Source organism: Euleptes europaea, chromosome 9, assembly GCF_029931775.1.
Source record: "Euleptes europaea isolate rEulEur1 chromosome 9, rEulEur1.hap1, whole genome shotgun sequence".
Classification (NCBI taxonomy): domain Eukaryota; kingdom Metazoa; phylum Chordata; class Lepidosauria; order Squamata; family Sphaerodactylidae; genus Euleptes; species Euleptes europaea.
Window position 1 is genome coordinate 32,201,060 of NC_079320.1, and position 18,421 is coordinate 32,219,480.

The following is an 18,421-nucleotide window of genomic DNA, read 5'->3' on the forward strand; positions in this document are numbered from 1 at the left end:
GATTTCAGACTTTGTTGCATGTATTGTGACAGTGTGGAGATATGGACTGCAATACTCTGCCCTCCTCTGTAGATTTTTGACTGGATCCCAAGGAATATATATTCCAAAGGATCTGTCCCCTAATCCTCAACCTTTGAATTCTAATTAACGTTTGGTGAAAGCTACCTTCAAAAGGGAATAACTGTCTGACAGAGGACAATGTCCTCTCCACTGTATAATGTGCCTCGTTTTCCCTTCAGTCCTGTTTTGTTGGGACTCTGCAGGATGGGGAATACATCTGGCTTGGCTTACCTATTTCTCTTTGTAGTTTAGTGGATGGCTGGTTACTAGAATTTTGAATGAAAGAGTGCTATGGAAAAATCAGTCTTTTAAGTCTTACCTGCCTATAAAGGAATAGAACAGTAGCAGAGGCACCAGGGAGAACATATATGATTACTAAGAAAATATTATTTTGTCTATTCCACCATTTATGCTAATTTAGTTTCGCTTTGAATGCAGTTTGGGGTAAAAATGTTTCCAACACTCCCTAAGTGTACAAGGGAAGAGGCACATGAAACACCACATAGAGATTTACCTCAATAAGGTTAACCTCATTTCTCAATATACAGCATATGGAGATGTAGAAGGCAGAGAATTTTTTTTATCATTTTCCTCCGCTTTGGGTCGTATGACTTGATGAACTGTTTTAAACATATGAGAAGCATGATGCCGTCACTGGTATTTCCTCAAGCGCCTTTAAATATAATTTTATAATTAAAAAACATATGAATTGTATATTTCGATATTCTGAGCAGACCTGTAGACCTTAGCAGTGTTTCCCCCTCCCATTCCTCTAAGATACAACATGGTTGCAACCGTCTGGGTCTGAAGGGATCGTTGTCTCATTTGCCAACCTGTTAGAAATAATTTTGTGAAAATACAGTCCCACAAAAAAGTGCCATCAGATATGTGCTGATGTGGGAAAATTTTTAAAGGACTATATTGTGCTATGCGGTATATGCTGTTTACTGATCCTTGTGCATGTCACCTGGGAATGTGGAAGTGAGCCTTCAGAACAAGTAGTGTAACTATTAGATGATATTTCCAGTGTTGCCTATTCTGAAGAACATTGTGGATATCCCTTGGATCTTGATAACTTTTGATGTTCTACTTAACTTCCTACTGACCTTTTTTGGTGGTTTATTCTCCAGCATTGCAGCAGTGATGGTCCTGAATGTCCTACAGTTTTCTTGGAAAGGTTATGCTTTGAGATGAAGAAAGGATACAAGGAGACAATGTTGCAACTTGTGTTGTCACCAGTGAATTTGTTTTTGAATGACAACTACCAGGTAATATGTCTGTGTCTGGCATGTCATTATTTTAAAATTAATTCAGGCTGTCATGTAGGTTTTCCTCAGGTTACTTGCTTTCAAAGAGACTCGAAAGAAGAACAACTAAGAAAAGCACACCTGAGTGGCAGTTCTACTTTTATCATCCTAGTATGTTTCTCTCCTATCAGTATTTTGAATGTAAAGGAGAAAATTCCTTTCCATCTGCTGCTTGACTTGAAAGTGTCTAGAAGGGAACATTAGACACCATTCAGAGCTATGGTTTTTAATAAGTTACCTCATTGTAAAAACCTTTTGCCACTTCTGGGTGGCATGCATGATTTCTCCACTTATAACCATCCAGTGATACAGACTTCAGGGGGTTTATTTCTGCTTCCCCTTTTCTGGCATGCTGCTTCCCCCTGCACCAGGGTTTGTTTGCTGGACTGGGCTCTGCTTGCTGACTCTTGCTGCCAATGCAGGGCAAGAATGGACTTAGCTGTGCCACTCCCTGCTTTCAGCGGGCCAGAGATTCAATAATGGTGCACTTAGTGGCATCTGGCCTTGCTGTACCCAGCCTCGGACGTCTGTTGGGCAACATCAGCTAGTCTGTGCTGTGCTTTAGTAGTAAAACCCAGCCATAGGTAGAAGAAGAAGAGTTGGTTTTTATATGCTGACTTTATCTACCACTTAAGGCAGAATCAAACCAGCTCACAATCTCCTTCCCTTCCCCTCCCCTCAACAGACACCCTGTGCGGTAGGTGGGGCTGAGAGAGCTCTTAATAGAACTGTGACTCGCCCAAGGTCACCCAGCTGGCTTCGTGGATAGGATTGGGGAAACCAACCCGGTTCTCCAGATCACCAATCCAAAACACCGCTTTTAACCCCTACACCACACTGGCCAACTAGTAAAATATGGTACAGCAGGAACAGTAGGCCAGAAACAAAAGGGTAGGCCATTGTTGACTCTCTCAAGGCTTCACTGTTGTCTATTGCCTGGTGAATGAGTAGAAGGAGAACTCATATGTTGGCAATATTCTGATTTGAGGCCTCTGGCAGAAATTATGCACAGCTGTAAAGATTTAGTGGCTATTCAGTTCACAGGAAAGTTTGTGTGTGCCTTCAAGTCATAGCGGACCTCTGACAACCCCGTAGGGCATCGGTGTCCAACATAAGGGCCGAGGGCCGGATCAGGCCCCTTGAGGGCTCTTATCTGGCCCGCAAGCCAGCCGAGGTAGCCCCCCCCCCACTCCTGATCTGGGCTGACAAGCCCATGTGAGCTCGCCAGCCGAGGCAGCCACCTCCCCTAGTCTCGAGGTATCAATTATCAAAGACTGTTAAATAAAAGAAAATACTGTAAGAGTGTTATTGTTTTAAGCTTGTTGATATTTTAAGTGAAAAATAAAGTACAAAAATAACATTAATTGGTTTTGCCTGTGTCTTCTATAAAGTTTGTATCTCCAGTACCTGGCATTAAATTTTATGGCACACATGGCCCAGCCCGACCAAGTGACATTTATGTCATAACCGGCACTCATAACAAATGAGTTCGACACCCCTGCCGTAGGGTTTTCAAGGAGAGAGAATGTTCAGAGGTGGTTTGTCATTGCTTTCCTCTGTGTGGGCTGAGAGAATACCAAGAGAACTGTGACTGGCCCAAGGTCACCCAGCAGGCTTCATGTGGAGGAGTGGGGAATTGAACCTGGTTCGCTAGGTTAGAGTCTGTCGCTCTTAACCACTACACCACGCTGGCTCTCCTGGAAAGCTTGGCCCTCTGCAATATTACACAGGGGCTCTTGCTTTAAACAGAAAAGAATTCCTGAAGATAGGGAGAGATCAGCCCTCTGTAAATTGACTGAAAGTGAATTGAGTGGTTGTAGGATGGCAAAAGATAAATGTGGACTGTTGGGAGCTGGACCACATGGTTGTACAAGTGACATTTTACCAGATGCCACCTACATACTGAAATGGTTATTTGCATATTGTCACATTGCCTAATATTTATGTAGCATTAATACTATAGTTAAAGTTATGGCAAAGACATTTATGTATTTTCATAAAGGCTATATTACACTGATTCTGATGAACTTGTGTAATATATGCATATTAACTGTGGACTAGGAGGCAGTAACCTGAATCAAAGGTTGGTGGTTTGACAATTGATGTACAAAAAAGACTCTTGATCTAATTTTTATTTACTTTGCAGTTGCAGTTTGAATGACAATAATGTAACTTTACATATTAGTGAATATTTATTTCATAAAAAAGTACCACTGTCTAATGGCCACAACTAGTTCTAATTAGCTAATGCAAAGATTATTTTAGCTATTTGTTCAACGGAGAAGTTTTTCATTCTTAACAGAGACCCCCTGTGGATGAAGTACTTCGAGAGGGTCATATCAGCCTTTCGGGTCTGCAATTACGGGCCCATGCGATGTTTTCAGCTGAAGGTTTGCCTCTGGGAAGTGACTTGCTAGAATATGCATGGTTGATTGATGTGCAAGCTGGGAGTCTGACAGCTAAGGTTACAGTTCCGCAGGTATGCAACTTGGTTTCAGATTGGGATATGTTCATTTCACCTTTGATATATTGAAGCACGAGGCTTGAAAATTGCCTGAGAGATTAGAATTTAAGCTTTGTTGTTGTTTCTTAAAGCACCAAATATTGACCAGAACTCCCACAGAATTGTCTGCTGTCTTACAAGGATTGTAGCTATAAATTCATGTTAAAATGAACTGTTGAGATAGGAATCTTTGAATGAAATCAGAATGAGAACAATTGTTCTTGTGAAGGAAAAGGCTTGTAGAGAACTTGTTCGCCCATTGGATTCTGTGCTATCCAGATTTCAAAGGTATACACATTCAGCGAGCTTTTTGCTCAGTCACATTGAATTCTGGACCTTATTACAGGCCTCCATCCTACATGGCTTTTGTCCGTATATGTCCATATGTGTCCCATGATCCCCAGTCTAGCCGTTTTGGTGATCAAAGGAGACCCTATCCTTCCTTTTTCACCAGCAGAAAAACTGATTGAATCTAACAGTCTAATATTGCATGAGAAGTCATTACATTTAGCATTTCAGTTTCTGTGAAATATACTTTCAATGGCAAAAGCACAATTGACCATGACAATGTGCTTACTAAAGAATTTTGCACAGCAAAATGTTGTCTAGGGATAAGAAACTTGTTAGAATTTCTAGGTTTGAGTCCAGTAGCAGATTTTGGTAGGTTTTCAAGATAAGTTTTCGAGATACCTGTCAAAGGGGGCTTTGACTCTCGAAAGCTTATAACCCCAAAAACATGTTAGTCTCTAAAGTACTACTGGACTTGAATCTAGCTGTTCTACTGCAGACCAACATGGCTACCGTCTGAAAACTTGTTAGAATAATAGGATTTGATTCCAGTAGTACCTTAGAGGCCAACAAGAGTTAGAATATTATCTCATAGGAAAATAAAATGAAAACTCTTCCAACCACTCTTGCAGACGTGAGTTTCTGAAATAAAGTAGAGGTTGCTACTAATTTTGCAAGTAGAGAATATTTTGCCAAATGCTTGGGATACTTTTTAAAATCATTCTGAAGAGATTGGTTTTCCATTCTAGATACGCTAATGTTGTAGAATCGGTTGCAGGAATTGGAAACAAAAACATTTGATGTAATAACTGTAAAACTGTTCTGTTAGAAAGAGGACAATTTGTTTAGAAATTGCTGAAGTAGATTCTTTTAAGTGAAAATGCGTGTTTTGACAGTACAATAACGTAAAAAAACCCAGAAATTAGCAATTTCTATTAAGGCATCAAATTATCTTACAGAATAAGTATGAGAATCAACTGGTAGAAACTTATTATGCCCTTTTTGTAGTACATTCAATAATTTTAGACCCCTTCAAGCTCAGTGTGATTGATTCTTTGAGGTCAAAATATTCCTCTGTATTTGCAGCTTGCATGCCTGCTTGAGTGGGGACAAACATTTGTGTTCCATGTGGCGTGTCGTGAGTTTGAACTGGAAAGGCCAAAATCTGTAATCACATGTCAGCATGGAATTGATCGCCGCTTCTGTGAATCAAAGGTAAAGCTTTTTCTGTGGTCTGGCATTTGCTAGCTGTGATCTATTACAGCATAACTTAAGTCAGATGCCATTCATGGTACCCTAGCTCTGGCTGGAATGAGTCGCGGGGGGAGGCAGACCATGATCCTTGGCATACAGTAATGTGGAAGTTTGTTCTTTTTCAAACCTGTGGTGGTAGATGCACAGGTTAGCTTTTAGAATATTTTTAGAGTCTGTGTCTTTGCAGTTCTGAAGACATGGGCCAAAAGATGTTTTTAGCTAGTTACTTATGATGGTAAGGCTTGTAAGCTTCTGATTATCTTGAGTTCTAGCCAACTAAAGCTTGGGTTCATATGCCAGTATGGAAATCTAAGGATTGTTACAACTCTCCTGTGTATAAATCAGATGGCCTTGCAAGTGGGTTGTGTCATATCCTTTACTTGGCCTGTGGCCTAAGCAGTAGATGAGTAGCTAACCTTGTTTCTGGGATATTCCATTTCAGATTGCAAATGTAGGTGTATATGATTGATTTCTTTATTTACTGATTTCATTTGTAACCTGCCATTCTTCCCAATGGGTACACAAAGTGGCTTAGATCATTCTCCTCCATTTTATCTTCACAACAGCCCTGTGAGATAGGTTAGGCCAAGACAATGTGACTGGCCCAAGATCACCCAGCAACATTCCATGGCTAAGTGGGGATTCGAACATGGGTCTCTGAGATCCTAGTCCAACACTCTAACCACTGTGTCACACTGGTGAATCATGTCCATATAAATCTAGCATATAAAAAAGAACATGTTAAAGGGGTTGGCTTACTTGTCCTTGGTATATTATTTCTCTTTATGTGGAGATTTTTCCCCATTGAAGAACATTCTGTCATGTGAATCTAACTCCCATAGTATGAAATTGTAGTTTAGATACAACATTCCTGACACCTCTATTACTAGGTGGCAGCAATCCTGCATCTCTGACCTACGTATGGGATAGGAATTGGAGAATGGACAGGCAATTGCCTCAGTAGTATTTTAGCTTGTAATTAATGCAGCAAATTTTTCTTTGGATTTCAGCTGTTTTACTTCTCTGTTACATCTTGCTTCTAGATTAATAAATGGAATCCATAATATTTTCCAAGATAAATTGATGTTAATTTCTTGTACTGATGTTTCTTCACATATGTGCCAACCTTTCTTTTCTGGCATGAATGAGGTGTTCATGGGAGATGAAAGCACAGTTCTGGTATTAAGAATGATGATAAGAGAGCTAATATTTTCCTCAAACATAAGATCCTGGGGTTGTCTGTTTCACAATCTAGAAGGTGTGAACAGTTCATGTATATGTTATTTGCAAAAGATTAGTCATTGTTCTCATTTCTGTTCATCTTTTTGCTGAAGGTTAGTTTATACGAAGCAAAATATATAATTATGTTTTCTATATTGAATCTTCTGTAGATGACCTGTGTCGCTGGCCCTTGTCCAACCTCTGATGAATTAAAGTATACGATGACTCGGGTAGCAGTAGATGGGGCAGATACATTTATTGTAGAGCACGGGTGTGCCACAAATATTAAGGTAGGAGAATTTTTTCTTTATCACTTTATTTTGGGGTTCATTCTAAATATTTCAATTTTTGAAAAAAAGACCATGATAAATTTTGTCTGGAATACATAGCCAGTCTTTCTAGAATGTTCACTTTCCCTTAGCGTATTCATTCAGATACAAGAATTTTTTTGCAAAGCATTAAATATATACACATACATTGTGTGCAGAAAACATTACTGCAAGGTTTAGGAACACAGTTTAAACCTTTCAATAACCAAAAGAAGCCTCATTTATTTATCCTACACCTAAAAATACTTTAATTATGACTGTGTTCATCAGTTTGCAACATCTTAATAGGGAATTTGCATCTAAGCTGGAAAAGGGGATCATATCCATCTGAAACTTCAGAATGAGGCAAGTCATGTGGCATTGCATGTAATTAGATTTCTTGCCTGATTACAATTCGATAGCTGCTGACATTTTGTTTATTCCGCTTATCTGTACTTCAGCAGGAATGTAGAGCAGCAAGATTTCTGGAGTCTCCTAGAACTTTCTTTGGGAGGGGGTCTCTTGTTAGGGGGGGAAGAGATCTCCATTGAACAAGTGTCTTGCTTCTGTTTTCTTAAAACTATTTCAGATGGGTGCTGTACGCATTGCAAATTGTAACCTACACAACCAGTCTGTTCGTGAAGGTATAAGTGCAGCCATTCAAGACCTTCAACTGCGACAATACATTGAACAAGTGAATAGCTGCAGAGTTGGTCTTCAGCCTGCAGTGCTGCGAAGAGCGTATTGGCTTGAAGCAGGGTCAGTCAGCTTCGGTCTCATCACTGCGGACGTTGCGTTAGCAGCAGACCATCGTTCTAAACATGAAGTGCAGAGGCGTTTTTTGGAAACTCATGACAGCAGAACTAAAAGGTAAGACCCTGCTACAGATAGGTGTTTCTTGATAGGAGGACTTGTTGCTGCGGATGTGCGAGTGCTGGTATGCTGAACGGATAGGTGAATAACGAGGGCTGGTATGGTATGGCTAGAGTACCGCGCTAGAATCTCGGATGGCTGGATTTGAATCCCCGCTCTTCTATGGAAGATTGCCAGGTGACTTTAAGCCCATTACAGTTTCTGTTCTCAAAAGGATAGTGAGACTGGAGGAGAACAGTGTGAAAATCTGCTTTGAGTCCTGATCAGGGAGAAAAGTATGATAGAAATAAATTAAGCATAACTTAGAACAGCTGGTAATGGTATTTAGCAGGGTCTTTCTCTGTAGAATGAATAAAATGTAGACTAATATGTTTCTTTAAATCTTAAATAAACTACATCCTGATGTAAATGTTGACATTAAGAAGCGATACCGTATATACTCGGGTATAAGCCGACCCGAGTATAAGCTGAGGTGCCTAATTTCACCCCAAAAATGGGGAAAAATTAGGCACCCGCCAAGCTGGCGGCGGTGTTTCCCCCTCCCCCCTCCCTCCCCCTACCGTATTGACCCGCGTATAAGCCGAGTTGGGCTTTTTCAGCACTTTTTTTGGGCTGAAAAACGGCTTATACGCGAGTATATATGGTAATTGGAATTGGGTCTTCCAGTGAAGCTTAAATATTGATCATTTGTCCCTGTTACTTTTTTATTTTGTAGATTATGGTTTTTATGGCAAGATGATAACGTAAAGAATAAGAGAAGCAAGAACAAGTGTGGCTGTCTTGGTGGCTGTAGGTTTTTTGGTGGCACGATGTCGGGCCTAGACTTCTTCAAGCTTGAAGATTTGACACCCTCAAGTAGCTCTGCTTTTTCAAGTACGAGTGCAGAATCTGATATGTTTTATGGACAATCTTTACTGCAGCCAGGAGAATGGATTATTACCAAAGAACTTCAAAAAACTTTAGATGGTAATCTGTGTATATTTGTCTAAATGTAGGACAATGTCAATATGTTTTTCAGTCTTTTAATTTTTTTTAGTAAATTATTTCTGAAAAACTCATGACATAATTGGAGTTAGTGATACAAAAATAACAAAGACTTCATTCATAGCGGTGGCGCCTGATCTGGAGAACTGGGTTTGATTCCCCTCTCCTCCACATGAGCGGCGGAGGCTAATCTGGTGAACTGGATTTGTTTCCCCATTCCTACACACAAAGCCAGCTGGGTGACCTTGGGCAAGTTACAGCTCTGTTAGAGCTCTCTCAGCCCCACCTACCTCACAGGGTGTCTGTTGTGGGGAGGGGAAGGGAAGGTGATTGTAAGCCGGTTTGAGTCTCAAGTGGTAGAGAAAGTCGGCATATAAAAAACAACTCTTTTTCTTCATAAGTATGCAAAATTACATTTGAATATTATAACTTGATAATTATTTGAATTAGACACCAGGATGGTTTATTTCCTTGCTTGCTACACACTGTAGCATTTTTTGTACATTCACAAGAACTGTGTACTAAACAAAAACTGTATTTGAAAATTATTTACCATAGAACAATGCCAAAGCTTGTTGCCTGTATTATCAAATGTTTGGTATCTGCTTTCTTTAGGTAAAACAAATGGTGTTAAAAGGAAAGAATGGGAGTGTCGCCCTATGGGAATAGAATTGGAAAGGAAATCCCAGCACCTGAATCTACAAGTACCGCTGCGATCTCACAGCTCCTCCTCCTCTTCAGAGGAGAACAGTAGCTCTAGTGCTGCACTTCCCTTGCTTGCGGGTGAGAGGGAAAGCCCTTCTGCAGCTGACGACAACTTGGGGCAAAAGGAATTCTTGGCAGGTGCAAAAAGAGATGAAGTCCATGGATGGTAAGTGTGCTGCTTCTGTTGATGTTTTGTTCCCCAAAGGAGAACATTGTATATAGAAAATAAAAACTTCCTTAGCAGTATATCAGTAGTATGGATAAGTATGGATGCTCACCTAGAGTATTATGTTCAGTTTTGGGCACTGCAATTTAAGAAGGATGTGGACAAGCTGGAACATGTCCAGAGGAGGGCAACAAAGATGGTGAGGGGTCTGGAAACCAAGTCCTATGAGGAAAGGTTGAAGGAGTTGGGTATGTTTAGTCTGAAGAGGAGAAGGCTGAGAGGGAATATGATAACCATCTTCAAGTACTTGAAGGGCTGTCATATAGAAGATAGTGCCGAGTTGTTTTCTGTTGCCCCAAAAGGTTGGATCAGAACCAATGGGTCGAAATTAAATCAAAAGAGTTTCCAACAGTTAGAGCGGTTCTTCAGTTGAACAGGCTTCCTCGGGAGGTGGTGAGCGCTCCTTCCCTGGAGGTTTTTAAGCAGGGGCTAGATGGCAATGCTCATTCTATGACCTTAGGCAGATCATGAGAGGGAGGGCCTCCTGGCCATCTTCTGGGCGTGGAGTAGGGGTCACTGGGGGTGTGTGGGGAGGTAGTTGTGAAATTCCTGCATTGTTCAGGGGGTTGGACTAGATGACCCTGGTGATCCCTTCCAATCTATGATTCTATGTATTGTTACTACTTGGCACAGTCTCGTGTTGTTGCTATGGCTTATTAATTTGCTCTCTCAATAAAGACTGTGCATGCATGTCACATGCATAAATATAATTGGGATTTAAATGCTGTTGTAATAATTGGGAGCCATGTAGTTACTACTGCTTGCAGGACTGGTACATCTGTATTGGCAGATCGTACTTCAAAGAGTTAATTAACAAGAATTTTGAATTCACTGCAATCTTGCATGAATTTGCTAATATTAATTCTATGCAACTTGAGATCATTATAGATGAAAATGTTCTCTCTTTTTGTTGTTGTTGTTGCTTAGTACTGTGGCAGAGGGCTCAGGAAGTAGTCCTGTATCTCCTAACTCCCAAGAAAGGCCTGTTGGTCAATCTCCTCTTAGATCTCCTTTAAAACGTCAAGCATCAGTATGTTCTACTCGACTTGGGAGCACCAAAAGTCTTACTGCTGCCTTCTATGGAGACAAGCAACCTGTTCCAGCTGGTGTTCAGTTCAGTAGTGACGTATCTCGTAGTGATGAAAATGTCTTGGATTCTCCTAAGCAAAGGAGAAGCTTTGGTTCTTTCCCTTATACCCCTTCTGCTGACTCAAACTCATTTCATCAGTATCGCTCCATGGACTCCAGCATGTCAATGGCTGACAGTGAAGCCTATTTTTCAGCAGCTGAGGACTTTGAACCTATAAGCAGCGATGAAGGCCCAGGAACCTACCCTGGAAGAAAAAAGAAAAAAAGGCAAGCAAAGCAAATAGATTATGGGAGAGGCACTATCTATCACAGTGTAGAAGGACCATTAACTACTACCTTACATGGAGAAACTAGTCAGGATCCAAAGAATTTATCAATGAGAACACATCCCTCCCTAGCTTCATTTGTTTCTGCTTTGGGAGGAGAAGATGAACTTGTAGAACATTTATATGTTATAGAGGCTGAGAAGGCACCAGAGAATGAACAAATCACTTCCCAGCAGCCTGTCATGAACTGTTATCAAAACTACCTTTCCCAGTATCAGGTGGTCAACTGGTCAGTAAAGCATCCGACAAACAAAAGAACCTCTAAATCCTCGTTACATCGACCGTTAGACCTAGAGACTCCAACTAGTGAAGAAAGCTCGTCGTCTTTTGAACTACTGTCTGTCCCAAGCTTTAAGGTAAAAAGAAATCAACAAATCAGGCAATCAAAATGTATGGGGAGGATTTGTTTTCAGTGGCTCCTTTTAACGACCACATTTTATTTTATCTGGAGTATGAATAACAAACGGTTGTTAGCAAACGATGTGGGACACTAGATATTAGAACAATATATCTGAGTTGTGCTGCCTCAGCTGGGGCCTGTGGGGGCAAGGCAACACTCTTTCAGGTACAGGAGAGCTCAGCTAAAAATGCAGGGAATGGATATACAGGAACAGGTTGCTGGTCTGACTAGTTACCAGCTACAGGACCTTGGAGAGCTCCCAGGCTAATGGTGTATGCCCCAGATCAGACTCTGACTGAGCTAGGTGCTCCCTCCCTAGGACAGTGGTTCCCAACCCTTTTCTGATGGTGACCCATACATCCAAATTTACTTCGTATGGTGACACATCCAGGGCTGGCCCAGGGTTTTTTGGTGCCCTAAGCAAACTATGTTCTTGGCACCCATCTGTTCTGGCATTCCGTTTTCTACAGTGCCCAACCAGATATTTTTGAGAAACCAACAAACATCACACGACTGTAGCGTCCCCCACTACGAATCCAAGCCTCTTTCTCCTCTGCTAGAGCTAGAGTTTGAGGCCTGTTGGGGGGGGGGGGGGCTGGGTTGAAGGGATAAGTGAAGATGGCAGATGGCGGTGATGAGGTTGGCAGCAAGGGGCTCAGTGCTGTACATCTTCCACAGGAGGTAGAGGACAGTGAAGCAATCGAGGGGCCTGGGCAAGAGGTTGGGCTGCTGAAGGAGCCAGCACTAAGACAGAGGCTATGCGTGCACACACCTCTTTCTTTCCTCCTCTGTTTGTTCCATAACATACTGAAGAGCTCCCACCTACTCTGAAGCCTCCCCTCCCTCTTTCATCTGCTGCAGTGAAGTTACTGACTGCTTTATTCTCATTATTGTCACAAAGGAGGGGGAGATGAGAAGCTGGTGAGGAGTAAAGAAAGAGAAGGATGGAAAGGGCAGGCGCCGCCAGTAGTGAGGGCTGGCCTGCGATCCACTTTCAGAGGCTTTGTGACCCACTTTTGGGTCCCAACCCACAGGCTGGAAAGGATAGAGTGGACTTCTTTGAAGGGCCTGTGCCCTTTACGGCTATTGGTTTTCCAACCATACAGTCTGCCATGTTAACAGGATATTACTCTTGCAAACAGGTCACTCAGCATATCTGTGTTTGTGTTATGTTAGAGGCTGAGGATCTTTCTCACTACATGTTCTGTTGTCCTTTATATTGGGAACCCAGGTATAAATTTCTGGCAGCCATTTTAGCCAACCTGACAGCATGCATGGCTGAGAAGAAAATAATTTGTTCTTGTTGACGTGGATCCACATATTACATGTGTGGCAGCTCTATATGTTCTGGCCACCAAGAAAATATGTGCCAAAGTGTTGTCTGAAACCTAAAATCTGTGGTTTTGTAATCTGTTTTTATTTCATGGTTTTTCTTTCTCTTTTTTCCCTGTTAACAATAATATTCATAACCAATGATGTATGGGGTTACACATGATAACTGCTGCTAGAATGACTTTTGCCAGGCATTGGAAACAAAAAACGACTCCAAAGGTAGAGGAATGGTTGGTTAAAGTAAAAGAAATATATGTATTAATTAAGTTAACAACATATCAGAAAACTGGCGATACAATGAACCTAGATGAGCTCTGGTTATGAACTGTAAATAAAATGGAAAATCTTATAGTCAAGGGTGGGAAAGGACAACTTTCTGCGATGACAGTCTAGCTATTTTATAGAGGACTAAACCGTGAAGCTGTAATATAGAAATTCAGGGTGTGTTTTCTTAAGTTTACATACACACACACACACACACGTGTGTGTGTATGAGTACCCAGCTTGCTGGGGGTAAAGGGAAGATGACTGGGGAAGGCACTGGCAAACCACCCCGCAAACAAAGTCTGCCTTGGAAACGTCGGGATGTGACGTTACCCCATAGTATTTTAAATTATGAAGACTGCTATGTTTTTCTATATGTTTTGTTTTTGCTGTTGTTAATTTTATTGAATAAATATAATTTTTAAAAATAGTAATATTCATAACCGTCTGGGTAGGAAAAAGTCTGTCTGATGGTTGGCATCTTACCTTGATTTTATCCTTTTTTGTCTGTGTTTTATTTAGACCAATTTTGTAATGACCTTTAGCCACATGCAGTAAAAATTTACCTTACCCCTTTAAAGGGTCTGTGCTTGTGCATGGTACCTTGTACTGATGTCACATGGAGATTTCTTGTTGGGTCATCTGGTGTGTTGTCTATGGTAGGTGGTGCTGGGTGACCACACTCTCTGGGGCAGGCCCTCAGTGGGCTCTGCTCAGTGGTTGAGGAGAAATGGGCTCTGGGGATCAAGTTTTGATAAGGTTGTTAACCTGAAATCTGGGCCACTGCCTCAGCCTTGCAATATTGGATTGTGCACATAGGGCAATCTTTGGAGTCTTTAACATCATGTACAAACAGTAATCTCTTAGTATTTTTAAATACTATTTTGTAATAAATCTCACCTCACAAAGCACCAAAAAATCACTTCTTCCAGCCCAATCATAAATACATTATGCTTGTGTGGTACATCATTAAAAGAAACATTGAAATAGGTTGTTGTATCTCATTGTGTTTTTGAGAGTATAAACTGCTTTGATGAATGAGTTTCTACCTTGACTGTCCACCTTGAATGCTAGAATTCAGTGAAGGGAATTTAATTTCTTAAACCTAGATATGCAGGTGGTTCCAGGGAACACTTGTGATGCTATATGTAGTTACTTGGAAACTAAAAAATAAAATAAAAGTATAATGTGTGCTCCATAGCATTTATATTTTACATTTCTATCTAAAATCTATATTTAAGTATTAAGGGCAATTTAGAAGCCACCTTTCTTCAACAATATAAAACATCCTTTTATATATGAAGTCAAATGAACAGATGGTGCAGTGTTTATGGAGCAGGAGAAAATATAAAGAGGATTTTTCCTTTAAAGACACATGTGGTATAGATAAGTTCTAGAAGAATAGTGACAAGGTTTTGTGTGTGTTCTAGATTGTTAAACAGGGCCTAACAGCGAATGCTCTACTGGACCGAGGTATGCAGTTTACAGGATCAACGTCAAAGTGAGTAACAGTTGGCGATATGTTTGCAATATGTTAAGACTAAGGTCCCCTTCAAATGCACTCCCTGCGTTTATGGTAAGTCTTTCCACATGACATCATTATACTCTTCAAAGAGGTGCATTTAAGTGATGTTGCCGTATGGTTGGCGCCATACTCCTGGTTCTTTCCCCTGATCATTACCCTTCCTCTGACTGACTCATGTTCATATGTGCCCATTTGTGGCATGGAATCATACCAACTGAAAGCACGGAGCATGTACGAAGGGGACTTAAAACTAGGGCGAAGGTCTGTGTTTTGTTTCTGTGATACTTTCTCACTTACTGTGCTGGAGAAGAAAATATATTAATTATCATCAAGTTACTCTTTTTTGGGAGAGTTTGAAAAGTAAATCTCTGTAGTATTCTTAACATTTTTATATCCTGTATTTCCATAGGCTAAAACATAATTTAGATAACAGAACATAGAACATATAGCCCAGAGTGAGGGATAGAGTTCACATCTTGCTTTGCTGTTGTCTTTTAAGTCAGTGTGGTGTAATGGTTAGAGTGTTGGACAGGGACCTGAGAGAACCAAGTTCGAATCCCCATGCCATGGATACTCATTGGGTGACCTTGGGGCACTCAGTCTTTTTCTGCCTAACCTACTTCACATGGTGGTTGTGAGCATAGTGCGGCAAATATTTACATATGTGGGGCAGAACATTTTCAATGGAAAAATGTAGCTCTGGAAAAAATCTCCACCCCATATTACTGGGGGAGACCAGTGTATGTCATCCTGAGCTCCTTGGAGGGAGGGTGGGATAATAAAAATGACCAAGCTTTGTAAAAATTCTTCTTGCTATTCATTTTCCTGACATTTGCTTCTTTTCAGCTAAATAGTTTAGGACATTTATATCCTACCTTTCTACTTAGTTAAATAGTCAAGTGCACCTGGTATGTTACAAGAAATAAAGTTACAAGAAATAAAGTTACAAGAAATAAAGTTACAAGAAATAAAGTTACAAGAAATAAAGTTACAAGAAATAAAGTTACAAGAAATAAAGTTACAAGAAATAAAGTTACAAGAAATAAAGTTACAAGAAATAAAGTTACAAGAAATAAAGTTACAAGAAATAAAGTTACAAGAAATAAAGTTACAAGAAATAAAGTTACAAGAAATAAAGTTACAAGAAATAAAGTTTATAATGTACTTAAAAACTGAGTCGATGCAACAGATAAAAACAAGACAATAAATACACATAAAATCTACCCAGCTGCACTAAAAAAGTAAAACATTACTGCAAGAAAACAATAAAGCTTAATAAATAGCAAGCTGTGCATTTGTGTTGGTGACGTGCTGTGAGCTTAAATGGATTTTCAGGGGATTAACAAAGCTGTATGGGAGACATTCTATCATTTTATCTGTCAGATGAAAACCATGCACAGATTTGATGGAGTGGTATAGGGTCATGTAAATGTGACTGCCTTATAACCTACTTGCCTTTCAATAGTATGCTTTTATTTTGCACCGTGAATAGTTTGCTTGTGACAAATGAATCAAGGCAAGCTGTTCTCATATTAAACTGAAATGTATTTTGTACCAGAGCTGTTGATCATCTCTCATGCATTAGCATTTACAGTTTAGCTTCCATGATCTAGGCATTCTGGAAAATACAGAAGGGGACAAAAAACACATCTACCTTATTAATACTGTACTAGTTTTCTGAAAGTAGTATTGTTTATAGTGTTTGCTATCCAGCCTCTATCGTTCTCTTTTAATGTTCTCAGTTGCCAGGACAAGATGTTTTTATCTGTTTAATGATGACCCAAATTACTGAAAGAAAATTCTTTTGAGACTACTTTGGGCTAGTAACTTAACAAAAACAAGTTCTAACAAATGAAAGATCCAGTGTTGCAGTCCACATAGCCTGAGCGATTCTTATCTCTGCAATTGTATTGATCTTGTGTGAACATCCACCACTTTTCAGATTAGCTTATTAAACTCTCGCTCTTTCTGTGCCTAGCACCAAGAGGTAGTTGCATCTTGAAAAGTTGTTTGTTCATCTGACCAAGTAAACACTTGGGATAAATTCCTCTGCTGGCAATCATGCAGCACATGAAAATCATTTTCTAGCATGTCCTCTTTGAGAAATAACACATTGGTTCTGGGTTTTTTTTTAGCACACCATACACACCTTTGGAAAAGAAAATCCTTGACAATACGGATGATGAAACAATAACAGAAGAATGGACTCTGGATCACCCAGTTTCTCAGACCAGAACAACAGCCATTGTGGAAATAAAAGGAACTGTGGATGTTGTTCTCACTCCACTAGTAGCAGAAGCTTTGGACAGGTATTTCATATTTTTCAAAAACAGAACAACCACCACCCTGAATCTAGTGTGTGTGTGTGTTAAGTGCCTTCAAGTCATTTTCGACTCATGGCGACCCTATGAATGAAAGTCCTCCAAATTGTCCTCTCTTTGACAGCCTTGCTCAGATCTTGCAAACTGAAGGCTGTGGCTTCCTTTATTGAGTCAATCCATCTCTTGTTGGGTCTTCCTCTTTTCCTGCTGCCCTCAACTTTTCCTAGCATGAATCTAATGGCCTGAACTAATTGCCTGTTTTACAAACCAAGTAGCTGATACGATCTTTTGTATAAGCTTTTGCTCAGCTGCAATAGCATGCTATGGTACTGTGCTTATGCATCAAAACACCAAGGACATTATACTTCAGCATTACACGGCAAACCACCTCTGTTAGTCTCTTCCCTTGAAAACCCTACTGGGTTGCCATAAGTCAGGTGTAACTTGATGGAACTTTACGCATGCACGCACGCACACGTGTCTTATAAGTAAACTTTGTTGAACTCATTTCCCCTGCAGGTATATAGAGGCAATGGTTCACTGTGCTAGCACATGCCATCCAGCAGCTATTGTGGATGATCTGCATTTCAATGTCCTCAGAGAAGCTGCGCAGAACAAGAAAACAACTTTCTCAGAAAATGTATGTGTATTACATGGCTAAACATTATTGTTCAATATGCCCCAACCACACTTTTTGCTTGTGTGAGGTATCCAGTGAATCACAATAATAGCTGTTTCCCAGAGAATCTAATTGTAACAGGGATGGGAATGCCTTGCTTCAGGAAGTGCTGGTGGAAAAAACATAATTGTGTTAATGTGTGATCCCTTTAACAAAGAAAAGTGGTGGGTCTGTGTTCAGTCTTCCCAGTGGCACCTCAGTCTTCTTATTCTTAATTTCATTTCTACTATCCAAGGCAGGGAAGTGAAATTGATATGTATAGTCAAGATACAGGGTGTGTGTGAAATTTGTTAAAAGAGAGGTTTTTATCTCTATGCATCACTATCTCCATGAATTTTAAGTGGGGGATTGTAGGCACTGTAGTGAACAGAGAATGTTCTCTCCCAAGCAGCATGAAGTAGGAAAGAGGAAGTAGCTGTCATTTAAGTCTTGGTCTAATCACCAGACATCTTCTCTAAGTTGACCTCCTGTGGCTGCAATATCCTGGCAGACTCACCTTTTCTTTCTGCAGTGTGTGGTGTGAAATGTGCCTGGAACAGAGGGCAGGTGGCAGAAGTCTGTTTCCTCAGAGTAAGGGGAAGGCAGAGAAGGAGAAAGGGATGTTTTAGAGAAGGTGGTTCCACATCTTCTCCTTCTACCTTGCTTCCTTCCCATTATAATCTCTCATGCGCAGATCTCATTTTCTCATAGCAGAACAGCCAGTAAAGCCCCAGTTTTCCATCAGAGTGGAACCCAAGTCATTCTTCACACAACAGT

General features: G+C 40.4%; 1 protein-coding gene across 1 annotated transcript in view; it reads left to right on the forward strand.

The window, feature by feature from the left end:
* Positions 1 to 18,421, forward strand: part of BLTP1 (bridge-like lipid transfer protein family member 1) — a 141,818-nt gene that overhangs the window by 43,755 nt on the left and 79,642 nt on the right. The window contains exons 21-31 of the mRNA XM_056855866.1: positions 1,191 to 1,328; positions 3,670 to 3,846; positions 5,245 to 5,373; positions 6,804 to 6,923; positions 7,531 to 7,811; positions 8,530 to 8,780; positions 9,414 to 9,669; positions 10,657 to 11,500; positions 14,571 to 14,641; positions 16,801 to 16,974; positions 17,506 to 17,626. Coding sequence (XP_056711844.1) covers positions 1,191 to 1,328; positions 3,670 to 3,846; positions 5,245 to 5,373; positions 6,804 to 6,923; positions 7,531 to 7,811; positions 8,530 to 8,780; positions 9,414 to 9,669; positions 10,657 to 11,500; positions 14,571 to 14,641; positions 16,801 to 16,974; positions 17,506 to 17,626 — 2,562 coding nt within the window. The remainder of the gene's footprint in view (positions 1 to 1,190; positions 1,329 to 3,669; positions 3,847 to 5,244; positions 5,374 to 6,803; positions 6,924 to 7,530; positions 7,812 to 8,529; positions 8,781 to 9,413; positions 9,670 to 10,656; positions 11,501 to 14,570; positions 14,642 to 16,800; positions 16,975 to 17,505; positions 17,627 to 18,421) is intronic.